The 18,205-nt window shown below is 40.2% G+C and overlaps 2 protein-coding genes across 2 annotated transcripts; both read right to left on the bottom strand.

Annotated features, from left to right (window-relative positions):
* Positions 1-4,123: 4,123 nt before the first annotated feature.
* On the bottom strand, positions 4,124-7,067 carry LOC110177459 (GPI ethanolamine phosphate transferase 1-like). The gene is given in 3 exon segments (XM_020944197.2): positions 4,124-4,876; positions 4,878-6,058; positions 6,121-7,067. Coding segments are annotated over 3 exon segments (2,670 nt in total). The 5' UTR covers positions 6,890-7,067; the 3' UTR covers positions 4,124-4,156.
* Positions 7,068-7,422: 355 nt separating this feature from the next.
* LOC110177458 (GPI ethanolamine phosphate transferase 1-like) lies at positions 7,423-10,365 on the bottom strand. The gene is given in 3 exon segments (XM_020944195.2): positions 7,423-8,871; positions 8,873-9,363; positions 9,491-10,365. Coding segments are annotated over 3 exon segments (2,673 nt in total). The 5' UTR covers positions 10,260-10,365; the 3' UTR covers positions 7,423-7,458.
* Between the last annotated feature and the right edge of the window lie 7,840 nt (positions 10,366-18,205).

The following is an 18,205-nucleotide window of genomic DNA, read 5'->3' as shown; positions in this document are numbered from 1 at the left end:
TGAGAGGATTGTCGGCTGTTGTCCAATGAATTTCAAATTACCAATAAACAATTGAATGAGCAGCGAGAATATATATATATATTCACACACAGACACACCACATACACACGCATGGACAGACACGCATACAAATGCTAATCAATGCTGCTTCATGCTTTATGCTTTCCGCTATATTTGCGTTGCTCATACGCAGTGTGGGCCTCATCGCTAATCCTGGCACGCAGCATCAATAAGTCAAACACGTCAATGGCAAGCAGTGCGAATCAGGGGAGAATGCGAAACAAACAATGAAGAAGCAACAACAACACATCAATAATACAACAAAAGCACAAAAACAACAATAACCACTGGCATTGAGGAGACAAAAGGCAACAATTTATTGTTGCTCAATGTCGCATTTATCATCACTTTATGCTACTTAATCGGCGCCCTCGTCCCGCTCCTTTTGAGCTCGATTTCCGCCGTCGAAGATGATTTCAATGTTTACTCTCGTCTCGTCCTGGGCTTTTTGTTTGCTTATTGTTTTTCGACACACATCCCCGCGCACACAGAGCACTTTTGCAGCAGTCTTTTTATGGTTTATGGCGCCATTGAATTTTTCGTTTGTTTTCTTATTAAATTATAATTTATATGTGTAGTCGCATCAACCAAGGCCAGAGTCACAGACACAGACACATAGCACAGGCACTTTGTCAATTGTTTAATAGAAAACAAAGGAGATGTGACTCCTGAGGAGGAAAACCCTGGACCCGAAGAGGGTGGGTGGCCAGGACATTTTGTTTGTTATTTATACATGCGCACGGCGTACTCAATTACGAGTTCGAATGGCAAACAAGTTTCGGGTGTTTGCTTGTTTGCAGTTCAGAACGTGATGAAAACTGCGATAGTAATATATTAAAGATGGCAGATATGGCATGGCTCCTGAATCACTTACGATGGCGAAGAGATATCTCTTCAAAAAGGCCAATGGTCAAGGTCACACTTCTCTCTACCCACCTTTATTACACCGAGAAAAATATAGAAATAGATGAATCTCTTTAGAAATATTGTTTCTTTCTGGTTAAGGAACTAAATTTGCTTAGGTCTTTCCGAACTAAAATGATCAAATTATTTCAGAATTATTTCAAAAGTCATAATAGCATGGCATATTTCATATTTCTACCTTATTACATAAATATGATTTCATTTTGTATTAAATAGAATTCTCCCCTTTTGCGGGTTTGATTATCTTTTTAATGCTTTTTGTTAACATGTTAAAAAAGAGTTATCATCATCCCATCATGGCAACCACCGATGCAAATGTTATTATCTAAAAAGCATTCACAGCTAATCCACTTGAATAGAGCAATTGCAATATAAGGATAAACCTCTCCCTCTGCATGCCTGGTATCGAGAAAATTCCAAACTAATTCAACTTTACTAAATGCGTGTGCACATGAAACGGCTGCAAATGGCAAAAATAAATGCACTGATATCCAACCTGCAAAACTATTCGCATAATTAATTGCATGGCATAGTTGATTATAGATTTTATTTTGGTTTTTGCATTTAACAGAGAGCTCTGCAGGGAGCATAAAAAAAAATAAATAAAAGCACAGCACATTGCATTCGAATTCATTAAATTTGCATACAACTATTTAAGCATATTTGAAACATTTTATGCGTATGATTCATTGGTTTGATAGCCAAAATTTTAATAGCAAATTAAATTGCCGTTGGGCTTTAACTAATTTGCACTCCAATGATATCGGCGAACAATAATAAACAGCCGCACAGCATCAGTTGGTGGATTTTCCATTTCGCGGCTTCCAACACACATAATAACATGGGGAAAAAGCTTTGAATATTGAATATCAATATGCAAAAAGGGAATCGACTGTGAGGGATCCTCTATCAAGTTTTAAATTTATAACTCAGGGAATTAAGCATATATCTAACACTAAATTGAAATCTAGTTTTGCCTTTCTTCAGATTTTAACTTGAAACTTCAATGCCAAAAGAGGTCTAGCATGCCCAGCTACCTTATTTAATACCTCGCTTATAAAAAATCCAAATCTAAATGGTAAATATTTGGCAAATCAATTTAATTTCGCGCTCGAAATTGTTTGGTTTCTTTTTTTTTTGTTTTTTATAAATATTTTAATTAACTGCCAAATGTAATAATTGCCGAATGAGTTGGCCCAAATACATTTGGGCAATGACAGCTGCTGCCGGCGCTTGGAAACGCTGGGATTTTTATTTTAATTAAATCCGCATCGGTGGCGGCGGTTAACCCACAAAAAGATAAGCCCCAAGCTGGCGCTGACATTAATCATTTCACCTTTCAAATGCATTCTCATTAGGCGACCACCAAATTGAAACTTCATTTGATGCAAAAGGGAATCAGATCTTCGTGTGCCCCCGGGACTTTGGCTCATTAATAACCGACAGGACGACATAATTCTTTCTCTTTGCCCGCGTGTATATCCTTTTCTTCGCCGTCGCCTCGGGGTTTCCATGGATAATAAGGATGTGGCAAAACAATGACAGGACGCCACGGCTGGACTGTATTAGGTACAGATGTACGCGAGATGTGCTAAGCCGAGTTAAATATTGACCAACTAACGACTGACTTACATTAATGCCCGAGAACTTTTCCAATTAAATCTGGGGAAAGTTCGTTCACTCCATGTGCCATGCGAATAGGAAACAAGGAAAGTTCTAATGAGTTTATTAATCAGCGATAAATTTGGCCAGCATATGCAACGCAGTTTGTGCCACCAAAGTTCGAATTGAAGACGTCCCGCTAAGTTGTCATAATTCGTAATCAGAGAAGTCTGCAAAAGAAATCTACTTGTATAGAAAAACGAGAAGGAGAAATAGTAATCACTAAAAAAAGGAAAACATCTTTTAGCAAGAGGGAAATAAAATCATAATAAAGAAAATAAAACCAATATATTATTTTTTTGCTACCTTTAATGCTACTTTGAGATAAAAAAATAACGATATTGAAATGTAAATGTATAATTTATTTACATCCCATTTTAGTATCCTAAATTCTGTAAATACTTTCGAATGAAACAAGAAAAAGAAACCTTACTTTGGGAAGCAGAAGTTTATATACCTCTGTAGTTTGGAATTAAATTATATAAACGAACCGGAAATCTATTATAACAAAGCTTTAAATATTCGCATTTTTTGAATCGATATTTTTAAATGCAAATTTCCTCCACAAATCAAATTTTAAAAAAACTCAACTATGCCAAAAAACCTTTAATTTCAAATTGGAAATCTGTCCTATGTTAGTTTTAAATCTGCTTACTTACTAGATTGATTCAGTTTTCGATGCTGATCAGGAATATATATGATATATAGGGTCGGAAATGACTTCTTTAACGTTGCATGATTCTGACTGAAATTATTGTAACTTGTAAGGGCATTCAAAGAGCATCATAATACATATGATACTTTTTTTCTGTGTGTATTGGAAAGGGAACTAAATAAACATCTGCCTTGAGGCCAAGGACGATGGCAGCGTCTGTAAGTCATCGCGTGGAAAAAGGGCTGGGATTTGCTGGCTAATTAATGTGCAAAGTGTCAATTAATCAATCAGTCGGCCGATCAATCCTGCCGGCAAGCTCAGACGGTCCAAACGAAATCCGAATGGCAGCCAAAATGCCAGTTAGAGACAGTCAGTCCCGGCACATTCCCTCTTTTGGCCGTATTGACAGGATAAACTCAACAAGCTGCCAGAGCTGGCCAAGGCAAATAGACGGCGACAAAGGCTCAACGGACGACGGCTTTGCAAACATAAACCCATCCGCCAAAGGACAGGCCCAGAAAAAATAAGAAAATTTCATCAAACGGCAGTGGAAAACGTTTTGCCGGAGAGCTCATTTAATCAACCGTTGCCCGGCAACTCCGCGCCATGATTGTAAGCACACATCCAAAAGAGGTGCGGCAAAGCGGGTTAATGGCAAAAAGGCAAATGCCAGCTAATTATTATGACAAATATCAAACATCCGTTTGGTTGCGGGTGCGACTAATGCTGTGTCAAAGGCTTAACTACTTAACGAAATGAATTGAATCGAAAACCTGTCGTCATTATTATCAGTTGGAATTAAATTGTAATAAATCGAGGGTCTTTTAGCGCTTTAAGAATATTGATTTTATTTTACTAAATTTCACTCTCTTCGTTGGCCGAGATAATAAAGCAAACCTTCTTTTCATCTTTGCTCGGTGGCTTTTCCATTTCCGTATCGCGGAGGAAACACTCAACGATGAAGGAACACCCAAGCAATAACATGTTAACCACATGGGTGATTAGCAGCTTATCCAGAGAACTCCTTACATCGCCGTATTTTCCTCTATTTCGGACAAAATAACAGAAATACAGCCCCATGACATTACTGATGAGCAGGAGGCAGGTGAATGTCGATCTGATATTGTGCCGGACGAAGGGCACCAAAGCGTACAGGCTCGAGATGACGATCAATGATGGAAGCACAATCCTCAGGATGATCAGACAGGCGGGAATAAATATGGCAAAGTTGGCATAAAATAGACGAGCAGTGTTCGGTTTGAAAATAAAGGAGGCTATCCAATGTCCAGCCAAGTTAAAGCTTACATAGAAGTACAGGAAGATGGCGAAGCCAAATCTATAAGACAGCTTCAAATTTTGTAATGGCTTGTGATCCCTCCTTACGGCATCAGATCGTTTGGCGTCCCTATACAGCTGGAGGCTAAAAAGCAGTTCAGTGACTAGCATTTGGATAGCCAAGGAACCCCATCGTTCGCAGAGCAGGGCATGTAATGTGATCATATTCATGGTAATCAGTTCGAGTCTTCTTATGGCTGTCTTATTGGATTCATCGCAATATCGCACTGACAGGAAGGCTATAGACCAAGAAGAACCAGCTTATGGCAGTAACGTAATCCGGAACCATCTCTCTCAAATCATATCTACGGATTCCGTAGGCACCAACCACCAAGGTGGCTGCGTTAATGGCCCAAACACGTGAACTAATCGTATGTCGCAAAACGAGAGGACGTACCAGAGCCACCAGCATTCCCATGTACAGCACATATGAACTTTTTAGGAATCTAGGTGCGAAAGCACTCTCCGGATTTTGTGAAATAAACAGAGAGCCACTGACTATGAACACTAGACTTATCCACAGGAAAAACTTTACCGAGAGCTTCCGAAACAGACGATGATTGTGCAGAAGTGCCGATAGTCCATATAGCTCAGCCAAATGCCTGTATTCAAATGACATTAAAATGATTAGAACTCCCGGCAGCACTGTTGAGATGACGTTCATGAGAGGTGCCTTGACCAAGTCGCCTTTAGCTGCACGTTCAGCTTGGGCCATAATCAGCAAACAAGTTGGTAACAAAAGACAGACCGATGTGAAGCACGGCACCTTTTGCAAGATCAACAGAACTACTTGAATGATTCCGAGGACAGACAGCAAGACCGTGGATAAGGTGGCGAATCCCTTTCGTTTATTCTCCGTGGCTATCCTTGTTAGTTGCAGAAGTAGGCAATATATCCATACCAAGTAGGAGATCGTAGTGGCCACCAGGAGAGGAGTTTGGTAATATCCCTGGTAGTATTTCAAGCACTTTTGAGCCAATTTTATAATTCTCTGAGACTCTTCCATGGCTTCTTGGCTGCGTCCCTGAGAAACCAAAGACTTGAAGTTGTCCTTGTAGGCAGCAATTTGCTTCAAGTCCAGCCCCTTGAATGTGGGCAGCCATTTGTGGAAAAGAGCGCGTTTATTACTGCTAATTACGATCTCGGCCTGATCCAGGATCTGCAAGGCATTTAGATGGAAAGCCATAGTTTCGTACTCGATGCTCACATTGAGGTATCCCACTGGCATCATGGCTATGTTATTCATTGGAGGTGGAAGACCTATAAGTGCCGACATTAGTGGCGCCAGCTGAATCTGTTTCACCACAGAGATATTTTTCTTGGTGGGAAATCCGGCATTCGGACCGACTGTTTGTTTCACACCGGCACCCCACATAAACAAAGGAGTTTCTATTTCTTTACGTGAGGCACCGCCGTGCATTCCTAAAAAATAAGAGGCTCACAAAATAAATACGATTTATGGGATATAAAATAATAAAACATACCAGTATCATCCATGCCGTGATCGGAGGTCATCAGATAGGCCGTTCGACTGTCGTTGAAGACTTCCTCAAAGAATTCATAGGTCGTACGAATGCCTTTCTGAGTGTGCAGGAGCTGTTGATCGAACTCAGGGCTCAATGGGGTGTAGCGATGAGCCCATGCATCCATATCCGCCAAGTAGACAAAGAACACCACTCCCTTAAGATTCCGCACTTCCCGGACGTTGTCGCTCCTGGCCAGGAACTCTTCCACTTCCTTAAAGACCCAAGCATCGAATTGTAATTTTTTCCCGTATCCCACCGAGAACCGCAGCGGCGCTCCACCGTGTGGAAGATATATGAACACCATCTCCACAAATCTATGAATCCAGCCAATGGCCGTGCGACTGCGGTTGAAGACGGTATCATAGTAAACAGGAACATAGCGGAAGTTGACCAACGCAGCTGTTGGATCTTGCCTCAAGCCACCGAAGATGGCGATGTGTCCAGTGGCGGTCTGTGTTGGTGCCAAGGAGCGGGAGATTGCTATACGACCTTGAGTCTGGTATAAGTCACGTAGGTCCGGCACCGCACTTCCGTTCTTCGCTAGGAAGGAATCCGCCCGCAAGCCATCGGTCAGGAATACAACCAAACGATCTGCTGGCGGCTCAAAGCCCATCTCACGTATTGTCTTCTGGGGCACGAGTCCTGGTAAGATGGTCGATGAGAAGTATGTGGTCATTATGGAGGCCAGCAGGAGAAGGTGAACTACCAGAGCCCGCAGTCTCCACATTTTGTGCAGCAGAAAATTACATGTGTTATAATTTGTTTCTGTTTTGTGTTAACTGTAGAGGTCTGTCAAGTATAATAATATGATATTGACTTTAACGTCAAAATCATCTGCAAATATTCTATACTGCGAACAACAATGGTATCATTCTATTAGGCACATTCATGGAAAGAAAAGTTACAAATGAACCTGAAGTTTAAATTAAATCTTGAAAGTAAAATAATTATTGAATTCCGGCGGTACTTTATAGGAGAGTAATATATATGCTTACTGAATGTTTAAGCTACAAAAATTACAAAATATATTTGGTGGTTTTGATTTCAGAGGCATTTTACATTACAAATTTCAATATATGTAGCATTTGGGGGCATTAATATACATATGACCCAAGTTTTGGCTCCAATAAATCTAAAATAAAATGTTGGAATGCTGAATGATTGTTTAAGAGCAGATCTAAGACAGTTAATGGAACAGCTGGAAAATGTAAACCGCCATGCTATTATTACCATTGTTCGATTAATACTATGCAGATGATCTTTAAAATGCTTCAAAAATAATCAACTTTATTTAAATTAAATGTGACTCTCTTCGTCGGCCGAGGTAAAGCGAACATGTTTTTCTTCTTTGCTCGGTGGCTTTTCCATTTCCGTATCGCGGAGGAAACCCTGAACGATGCAGGAGCATCCCAGTAGCAACAGGTTAACCACATGGGTGATAAGCAGCTTATCCAGAGAGTCCCTTACGGTTTCATAATCACCCTTATTATTGACAAAGTAACAGAAGTACAGCCCCATGACGTTATTGATGAGCAGGAGGCAGGTGAATGTCGATCTGATATTGTGCCGGACGAAGGGAATCAAAGCGTACAAGCTCGAGATTACTATGAGCGTTGGAATTACGATCTTCAGTAGGATCAGGCAGCCGGGAATTAATATGGTATATTGGCCATAAAACAGTCGGGCCGTATTCGGTCGGAATATAAATGATTCTATCCAATTTCCAGCCAGCGTGAAGCTCACATAGAAGTACAGGACGATGGCGAAACCGTATCTATAGGACTGCTTCAGATGATGCAGGGGCTTCCGATCCCCAACGCTGTCATCTGGTTTATCATTCTCCTTCGAGTCATTATAATGCTGGAGGCCAAAGAGTATTTCGGTGGTTAGGAGTTGGGTAGCCCAAGAACCCCACCTTTGGCAGAGCATGGCGTGTAATGTGATCATATTCATGATAATCAGTTCAAGTCTTCTTATAGCGGTCTTATTGGATGTATCGCAGTATCTAATTGACAGGAATGCGTACACTAAAAAGAACCAGGAAGTGGCTTTTACGTAATCCGGAACCACCTCTTTGGAGACATATTTCTTAATTCCGTAGGCTCCAGCCGCCAAGGTGACCGCGTTAATGATCCATACACGAAGACCAATCTTATGTCGCAAGATGAGAGGACGTACCAGGGCCACCATCATGCCCAACTGCACCACATGGAAATCTAGCAATTCAGGATCAATGCCATAGTTCCGATGTTGAGCAAAGAACAGGGAGCCACTGACTATGCACACAAGACTTATCCACAGGAAAAACTTGACTGATGGCTTCCGGAACAAACGATGATTGTGTAGGAAAACCGATAGTCCATATAGCTCAGCCAAATGTCTGTATTCAAATGTCATTAAAATGATTAGAACTGCCGGCAGCACTGTTGAGATGACGTTCATGAGAGGTGCCTTAAGCAAGTCGCCTTTAGCTGCACGTTCAGCTTGGGCCATTATTAGCAAACAAGTTGGTAACAAAAGACAGACGGATGTGAAGAATGGCACCTTTTGCAAGATCAACAGAACTACTTGAATGATTCCGAGGGCAGACAGCAAGACCGTGGATAAGGTGGCGAATCCCTTTTGTTTATTCTCCGTGGCTATCCTTGTTAGTTGCAGAAGTAGGCAGTATATCCATACCAAGTAGGAGATCGTAGTGGCCACCAGCAGATGGAGTTTGGTAATATCCCTGGTAGTATTTCAAGCACTTTTGAGCCAATTTTATAATTCTCTGAGACTCTTCCATGGCCTCTTGGCTGCGTCCCTGAGAAACCAAGGACTTGAAGTTCTCCTTGTAGGCAGCAATTTGCTTCAAGTCCAGCCCCTTGAATGTGGGCAGCCATTTGTGGAAAAGAGCGCGTTTATTACGGCTAATTACGATCTCTGCCTGATCCAGGATCTGCAAGGCATTTAGATGGAAAGCCATAGTTTCGTACTCGATGCTCACGTTGAGGTATCCCACTGGCATCATGGCTATGTTATTCATTGGAGGTGGAAGACCTATAAGTGCCGACATTAGTGGCGCCAGCTGAATCTGTTTCACCACAGATATATTTTTCTTGGTGGGAAATCCGGCATTCGGACCGACTGTTCGTTTCACTCCGGCACCCCACATAAACAAAGGCGTTTCGGTTTCATGAAGTGAAGAACTGCCGTGAATTCCTACAAAATAAAAGGTTTACAAACTTTGGTACGCATTTCGAATTGGATTTGGATAATTTTAGAATCAATGCCCCCTAATGGGTAAACCTAGATTTGATAAATGGGATTGCATTATAGTATTACATACCATAATCCGACATTCCATGATCGGCGGTCATCAGATAGGACGTTCGACTGTCATTAAATACTTGCTCAAATAGTTTGTAGGTCGTAAGAATGCCTTTCTGAGTGTGCAGGAGCTGCTGATCGAACTCAGGGCTCAATGGGGTGTAGCGATGTGCCCACGCATCCATGTCCGCCAAGTAGACAAAGAACACCACTTCCTTGAGACTGCGCACTTCCCGGACATTGTCGCTCCTGGACAGAAATTCTTTTACCTGCTTAAACACCCACTCATCGAACTGCAAATCATTATTATATCCCAACTTGAATCGAAGCGGCGCTCCTCCGTGCGGTAGATCTTTAAATACATTGTCCACCATTTCATGGATCCAGCCAATGGCCGTGCGACTGCGGTTAAAGACGGTATCATAGTAGACGGGAACGTAAAGAAAATTCACCACCGCAGCCGAAGGATCTTGCTTCAAGCCACCGAAGATGGCGATGTGTCCAGTGGTAGTCTGTGTAGGTGGCAAAGCGCGGGAGAGTGCTATACGACCCTGCGTCCGGTAAAAGTCACGTAGATCCGGAACCGCACTTCCGTTCTTCGCAAAAAAGGAAGCGGCCCGCAAGCCATCGGTCAGGAATACAACCAAACGATCTGCTGGCGGCTCAAAGCCCATCTCACGCATTGTCTTCTGGGGCACGAGTCCTGGTAAGATGGTCGATGAGAAGTATGTGGTCATTATGGAGGCCAGCAAGAGAAGGTGAACTACCAGAGCCCGCAGTCTCCACATTTTGTGCAGCAGAAAATTACATGTGTTATAATTTGTTTCTGTTTTGTGTTAAGTGTAAAGGTCTGACAATTATAATTATGTGATTTTGATATTAGTGTCAAAATCCTTCACTAATATTTTGAACTCCGGAAAAAAAATTGGTATAGTTCTACTAACAGTTAGCAGAGTAGATTGCAGAAATTAAAATTTAATTTGTTTTGATAAGGACTGTATGTGATATGTATGATATGTAATTTATTAACTTTCAAGCTTGTACGTCTTTAAACACTAACCAAATATATATTATATTGTCAACGAAGAATTTCGTTTTGACCAAGATTTATTCCCTTGAATTGTTGAGAATAAGGAAATTAACTGAAATGTCGTTGTAGTATCATAATCATCATCTGGTCTCGGCCTTGTTTCGTCTTACTATCCAGCTTGTCTAGGACTGTTTTTATGGATGCCATAACTCTGCGGCCTTGTCAAGCAATTTCAATTTGCCGCTTGATTTGCGAGCTGGCGCCTGGTCCGCGTTGCCTTGGGCACCAAATGCTGCACGTTGCCGCTTTGATTTACGCGCCTGCAATTTAAATGAGCTGCAAATTGCAGCAAACGAGTGTCCCGAAGCCAACCCATTTAAGTCTTTAAGGCCTTTGTCAATCTCGTGAGTCGGGTGAATTAATTGCGCGGCATAAATTTGCGTGTCTGTGAAATTTGTCCCTGGGCATTTTCGGCGCCTGATTAATTCGAGCAGACATTTCAGGTGCTCTTAACGATCCTTTTCCCAGCGAAGCTCATAATCTGACAAATTCCAAGCTAGCTTTCGAGTGCTATTTTGAATGAATTTTGAAAATGGGTTGAAGGCGAGCCGCCTGCCATTTGTCAGGGCCCTGCAAAGTTAGTTGTCCGCAGACAATTGTAAGCCGGATGACTGAATGGCCGGCTAAACGGGCTTGTCGGGCAATTAAAGGACCTGTTTTGCGTCTGACGATGGGCTAATTCAATGGCGAACAAGAGTTAGGCGTTTTAACGGCCACCAGCCGCGTGTTTTCAGCGATTGGGAAACGCCATTGAGTAATTGGGCAGAAGAGCAGCATTCGAACTCTCTTCGAGCCATAGCGGAAAGCGCAGGCGCGCTCTTAGCCGCTCTGTTGGCCAACAACTCGGCTCTGGGTCAGCAACATGTTGGTCTTGGCCCTATCTCTGTGACCCAAAGTGGGTTTTTTTGGCCGGCGTAAAGTGTAGGTAAGTGGGTCGTCGGGCTGCCCGAAGGCCCGATGGTGGCCGCAAATTAAACGAATTGTGGCGCAGCATTTGGCAACATTTGTTGCCACATTGACCAGCAGCTGGAGCACTGGCCACCAGCCACCAGCCTCCATGGCAGCACAGCAGCCATCAGCAGGAAACGAATAAAATGCCAAATGTTTGCGGCCTGGGGCTGTTGAACTCGGCCGTCTCTCAATTGAGGGATTTCGGCTTAGGCCTGGCCAAGTCGATTGCTCTTCACATTGCAGCATTGCCCCGAGTGGTTGGCCAATGAATAAGGTATTAATACAGGTAAATATTGACTTGTCAGTTGCACAGGGAAAAAATGTATGATAGGAAACTATGAGGTTATATTTAAAACTAATATTTGTTAACTGAAAATAGGAATAAACTTGAAGATAATACAGTTTGCCTTAATGTTATATTTATTTATTTATTTTTAAGAACATTATCCAAGTTGATATGTTGAAGGTTTTATTAAGAAAATTATTATTTTAATATCAAATCACAATTTTTTCTCTCTGTGAGCATAACTCAAACGCACAGGCACTTGAACATGTCAGCAAAAAATTGATAATTGCTTTGCCCAGTACTTCAAAAGCAATATCAAGCAAATCAATTACGCCAGCTCGCTCTCGATATTCCCATGGCTTGTCCCTCTGTGTGCGGAACTTACCCCATTTAAATTCAGCTGCGTTTTGTGTTGACAAAACTTATCAACAATTCAATTTCAATAAAAACTCGCGGCCCCCCTTCGCATATTGTTCGATGCATTTTTTAACGCGAAATATTAGGGTCTGTGTGGCAGCAGGTGCGCGCGAACATGGGGGGGATCGTAGTGCGCTGCTCTCAAACAACTTCCCCTGAATTACTACGCCCCTGGGTTTGGGGTTTCTGCTGAATTTTGGCATTTGAATTGTCACATCTGGTTCATGGCTTCAAACTCATCCATCAAATGCAGCCGGGCTTCTGCTTCCAGCTTCACTATGGCTTCCATTTCCATGGCTTCCCCTTGTCAGCGCTTGCCAATGCAATCATTTTTATTGTATGCGTGTGCTCTGTGCTGTGTATGTATTTGTGTGCCATTCGGTGTAGTTGTGCCTGTGCCTGTGTCTGTGTCTGTGCCTGTGAAATAGCGCGCATAACCACAGCGACAAAACCAATACACGCCCATAGGCAAGCCTCCATTTTCTTTTTTTCTTCTTACTCTCTTGCATTCGCCTAACGAGCGCCTGACAATGCGATTTTGTATGCGTGCCATGGGTGAGTGAGTGTGTGTGTGTGAGTGTGTGTGTGTGTGTGGCCATTGAAAGCCAAACACACAATACGAATATAATTTACGAGTCCGACTTAAATTCAGCCTTTTAATAGCTGGCCTTTTGTCATGCAACCGCCATGGACTAGACGGCTGCCTATTTTTTGTATTTACTACGATTAGTTATTTATAAAGGATATCGTGAGGAAATGCAAACTATAGGTAATGTTCAATAGATTAGATTGTCTAAATATACCTAAAACTAAGATGTGATTATCTAAAACGATGATCTTAAAGTTAATGTAAGATTGCCAAGATCATAAAGAGCGAAATCTCAAAAAAATTACGTATACGTACAGGTGATTTCGATATTAAAGTAAATAATAATATTTATACATCTATACTTGAAACTTAGGTTCGATTAAATAAAACGATGATCCTAAGATCAATGTAGTTTCTAAACTCATAAAGAAATTTTTTATGACAATTATTAGCAAAGTCCCAAAAAAAATTACGTATACGCAATGGTGAACTTAGTATTCATGTATATATTAATATTTATATATATTCAAAACTTATGTGTAGATATCTAAAACGATAATCTTCAGATCAACATTAGTTTTTCACAACAACTTATAGCAAAATCCAAAAAAATTACGTATACGCACTGGTTAACTTAATATTCAAGTAAATTATAATTATTAAATATACTTCAAACTTATGGATGATTATCTAAAACTATGATTTTAAGATCAATATTAGGTTTTTATAACAACTTATAGCAAAATCCAGACAAATTACGTATACGCACGGGTGAATTTATTATTCATTATTATTCATAATTTTTAAAATTAAATATTTTTAAAACTTGGGGGTAATTATTTGTAACTATGGCCTTAAGCTCAATGTAAGATTGTTAAAAATATAAACATATTTTTTATGTCAACTCATAGCAAAGTCTCAACAAATTACGTATACGCACTGGTGAATTTTGTTTTCAAGTAAATAACAATATTCAAGAAAAATCTTGTAAACGTCCATAAATAATTATTTATAAGTAGGTAGGAAACAATTAATTTGTGTTTGCATGTTCTAATTATTAAAGTTCAACTTTTAAACATTTTAAAATCGTTGAAATTATTTATATTTTAGGGTTTATGTGTACATTTTAAAGTCAACAACAATGCTGATTAAGAATATATATTATATAATATATTAAGAATATAGGATCACAAATGACTTTGCAAGGGTATTAAAATTGATTTGTTAAAATAGCTTTTTCCCTTTTTCTAGCTTCCGTCATTGAACCAAAATGTTTTTACCAACAAGTTTCCATTGGGCATTCTAAAACAGCAGGTTAAATAAGGAAAACAAAGTGAATAGGTTGGAAAACCCTTTCGGTTCATATTGCCACTTTTCCAATTTGCACAATCCGAACTGAAGCACTTTGCTGCTTGTGTTCTTTGTGATCGTGTGCATCGATTTAGCCATTATTCTAACATGGTCTTAACAATCCAACGACGAGACAGGAGGAAGCCGTTACATAACTATCGTAATCGTCTCGTTAAGGCCAGAAGTAGAAGCTTACTTGACACTAGGCCCTCAAGTAGGTCAACAATTCGGTGATTTTTGGGGAAAACAAAGGCCAGGCCCTGAAGACAGGATGGGCAGGCTTTAAAGTTTAAATCCATAAAAGGCAGCCGGCAGCCGCAGTGCGAACTGCATTGGGCGCAGGTTCGTTTTGGGAGGTGGCTTTGGTTTTTCAATAAAGCAGATTTATGGATTGTGTTATGCAGAATTAAATGCGCTTTTGTTGCAGAAACACAAACACACCGAGATTGAATGAGTGGGAATGGAATCAGTTGCGGGGGCCATACAAATTGTTGAACAAAAATTTTAGCAGCGCACAGAAGTATGCAACACTCAATTGGATTTAATTGCTGTATGTGCGCAGTGCAACAACGCAGCCGGAATAACACGTTATTATGTTGAAAATTCTGTGCCTTTTTCGGGAATTCATTCACTCGCTTGTATAAGCGAGTTAAAAATTAAATACAATATTTTTACAGGCTCATGGATTGTGGCCCGATTTATGAACTCTATGAATTTCAATTTATTATGTATACATATGCATTATATTAATTACGAAACGGCGCGTGTTGTGTGTGTGTCTCCGCTCTATGAGCGAGTTAATTATTTAGTTTGTTGTGCTGCACGAGCGCCGGCTTCGTTGCAAATTTAATTGGTTACTTCGCATAAACAAGTTGCGAAAGTTTTCCCCCCCAAAAATGTCTCTCCTTTGCCAGACTTCGTCCTCGTCTCTCTTGCCACTTTTGCTCAGGAGCTTGTCAAGCCTTTGAGCTGCAAAATTAAATAGCAAAGCAAAGTGCATTGCTAGCTTTTTATATTCCTTTTTCCCTTTTTCGATATTTTTAGTCATTTTGCTCTGCTATTTTTTCCCCTTTTTTTTTGTATACATCTTCTTCTATTTTTGGTTCGTTTCTTTTTTGGCAGCAAACAAGCCATGGCGGCAGACAGAGACAGAGAGAAAGCCATAAGGCACAGCCTCCTCTTTGGGCTGTCAGTGGCATGTGCGGAGACACGCCCCCTACGGCGGTGCAACCAGCGCCCCTGACCCAAACCCGGCCGAATGGCATGTGCAAAAGTAAAAACGAAGTTGGGCAAAACTTTTTAATATGCTTGCGAAATTTTATCAAAACTACAAAATTGCAGCAAAGTGCCAAGTGCCTGGGTTCTACGTTCTACGTTCTGGGGGACTGCAGCAGCGACGTCAACGAAAACTCAGACACTGCTGCACAGTGTAAAAAAATGTGGGATATCTTTTGAGATATAATAGATAATAATCCAGACATATCGTCTGTTTGCTTTAATGAAACAGCTACGTTAGTTTATTGATTTTTGTATTAGTTCGAATATTGAATTATCCCATTTGCAGTCTTTCAATATTACTTAGTATCTATTTAATATATGTTCCAAACTCATTAACTTTTTATATAAGTTAACATTATGGAAATGAAAAGAAACTTACTTTCGGAAGTCAAAGTTTATAGACCTTTGGAGTTTGTACATGAATATAGAATTGAATCGGAAATCAAGTATAACTAATCTTAAAATATTCGCATTCTTTGTATCCCTACTTATCAATATTTTTATTTGACAAGTTTTTAGACAAATCAAATTTTAAAATTCTCATAAATAAGCCAAAAAAACATTAGTTTAAATTCGGAAAGCTTTGAAATGTTAGTTTTTTATTAGGTTAAAAAATCTGCACATCAAATTTAAAGATTAAAAAAAAATCATATTTTTGAAAATTTTAACTATGTAACCGCTTATCTTTTTTCGACAAAAAAAAATTTTAAAATTTTGAAAATATATTTTTTGACCGTACACAACTAGATTGATTCGCCTGTTGATGCTGATCAAGAATATATATGATTTATGGGGTCGGAAATGACTCCTTCACTTAGTTTTAAGCTTCTGAAAGAGTTTAAAGATGCAAATTAATAACAAATACATTTGGCTGAATAAATAACCTCGTAATGCCATATAAAACACTTTTAAAATTCATGAGATGAGCTGATTTCAATGCCATTGTAATATATTATTATTTAAATATTTTCTTTTTTCAAATCAAATTCAATTTTAATATGTAAATAATCATATTTTTGTTCAGCGTGTTGGTGTCTTTGGTGTTGCCATTGCATTTGCTGCTGCCTTTCGCTGTGGCGATGGCAAAGGCAAAGGACGCAGTCAAGCTCACGGAGTTGGCCAAACAAAACACAGTCAAGCGAAACCTTCAACTCAATTTGGCAATCGCATTTCTTGCTCTACTTCCGCCTATTCAACTTGACTCGATTTGCGTGCCGGCGACCGTCAGTTGGCCCCCGTTTACATGTGTGTGCCACGCCCCTGTGCCGCCTCCGCACCGTCCTCGCGCCTTTATGTGTGTTTAAGTGGCAATGCAAATGGCAACATTTTGGCGAGCACTTCACTCTTTGCCACTGACAGTAACATGACATCTCCTCTATTTTTTCCTCTTTCCCTTTTTTTTTTTGTAGGAAACATTTTGTGCTAAATTTAATTGCAATGAAAATGTTCGGTGCACTTCGCGGAAGGCAAACCCCTTTTTTGGGAAATGAAAGCAGAAAGCTACTGGCGCTACATTTTGTGTAGCCAATGGGTAGATGGTGTGGCTGATTAATTGTGCAAATTAATTTTGCATTTACATGCCAAGTGACGACTTGCAATGACTGGAAAATCGTCATCCAAAAGTACCCCAAAAGTCAAAAGAATGACAACGATAAAACGGGGGGAAGAGTGTGGAGCAGGGGGGAAAAATTTAACTTTTGGTGTGGTTTTCAAACTTTTTGCACAGAGTAATTTGATTTATGAAGTGATATTTGTGTGCGTGTCTGCGGAGGAATACTTAAATTTGTTGAAAGTTCAAAAGGGCCTAAAGCTTGCTTTATTTTACGAGAAGATTAAACAGAATTCACATGACTAATTAAAGTATAATGAATTTAAACTGTTGCTGAATAAAATAATTTAGGTAGTTTTTACATTTAATGTGATTAATAAAATTGAGTTCGTATTTAATGGTATCTAATTATTGCAAGGAAATTTCCTTTTATTACAATAAAATGTAATTAAAACGGATTACCCAAGTACAAACTGAAAATGGGTTAAATTAGATTTTATCTCTATTATTATATATATATTATTGAGTTTACAAATATGTACAATATGATAAATAGAAACAGATTCCTAGGCTAACTGCAAAAGATAAGCATTAATTGCACTGGCGGCACCTTGTTTGAGTTATGTGGCAAATGTCAAATGTTGCTTCTCTAATTAGCAAGAAGAGTCAGTTGTCAGTCAGGCAGTCAATTGTTGCGCATTCGCCACGTTGCACGTCCCATAAAAGCCATTGGCCACGTCAAATTAACTGTACGCTGGCGCTGATGTCCTCCCAAGCACGTTGTAAATAACAGCAGAGCACAAAAGGACGAAGCTCGGCTGCTTTCGGCAAGGATGCTCCCAGGACACACACACACACACACAGCGACAAAGCAAACGCCGACGTCAGCCAAGTGTAAATCAAGCACAAAGTTCACAGGACACGATTGTAAATTATAAGAGAAGCTCAAGCTAAGCAGAAAATGTGACAAAGAGCGGCGAGCGACAGCTTGTTGGGAGCAGGAAGATGCATCATCATCATCATCATCATCATCATCATTATCATTATGATTGGAATAGCCATCATCAGCACCGCGTTGTCATCCTCATAATCGCCATCCCTCTTATCACCATCATATGCTGGCTAACTGATCCGCTGGAAAGTTTTGGCCAGTCGCGTCGCCTCTTACCTTACCTTACTTTACCTGCAGTTCAATGGCAAGAAAATCACCTTGCGCCAAGTTTG

This window comes from Drosophila serrata, unplaced genomic scaffold (genome assembly GCF_035046125.1).
Source record: "Drosophila serrata isolate PLE 108 unplaced genomic scaffold, ASM3504612v1 contig_295, whole genome shotgun sequence".
NCBI lineage: Eukaryota > Metazoa > Arthropoda > Insecta > Diptera > Drosophilidae > Drosophila > Drosophila serrata.
Note: the sequence above shows the minus strand (reverse complement) of the source record. Positions and strands in the feature narration are given on the sequence as shown.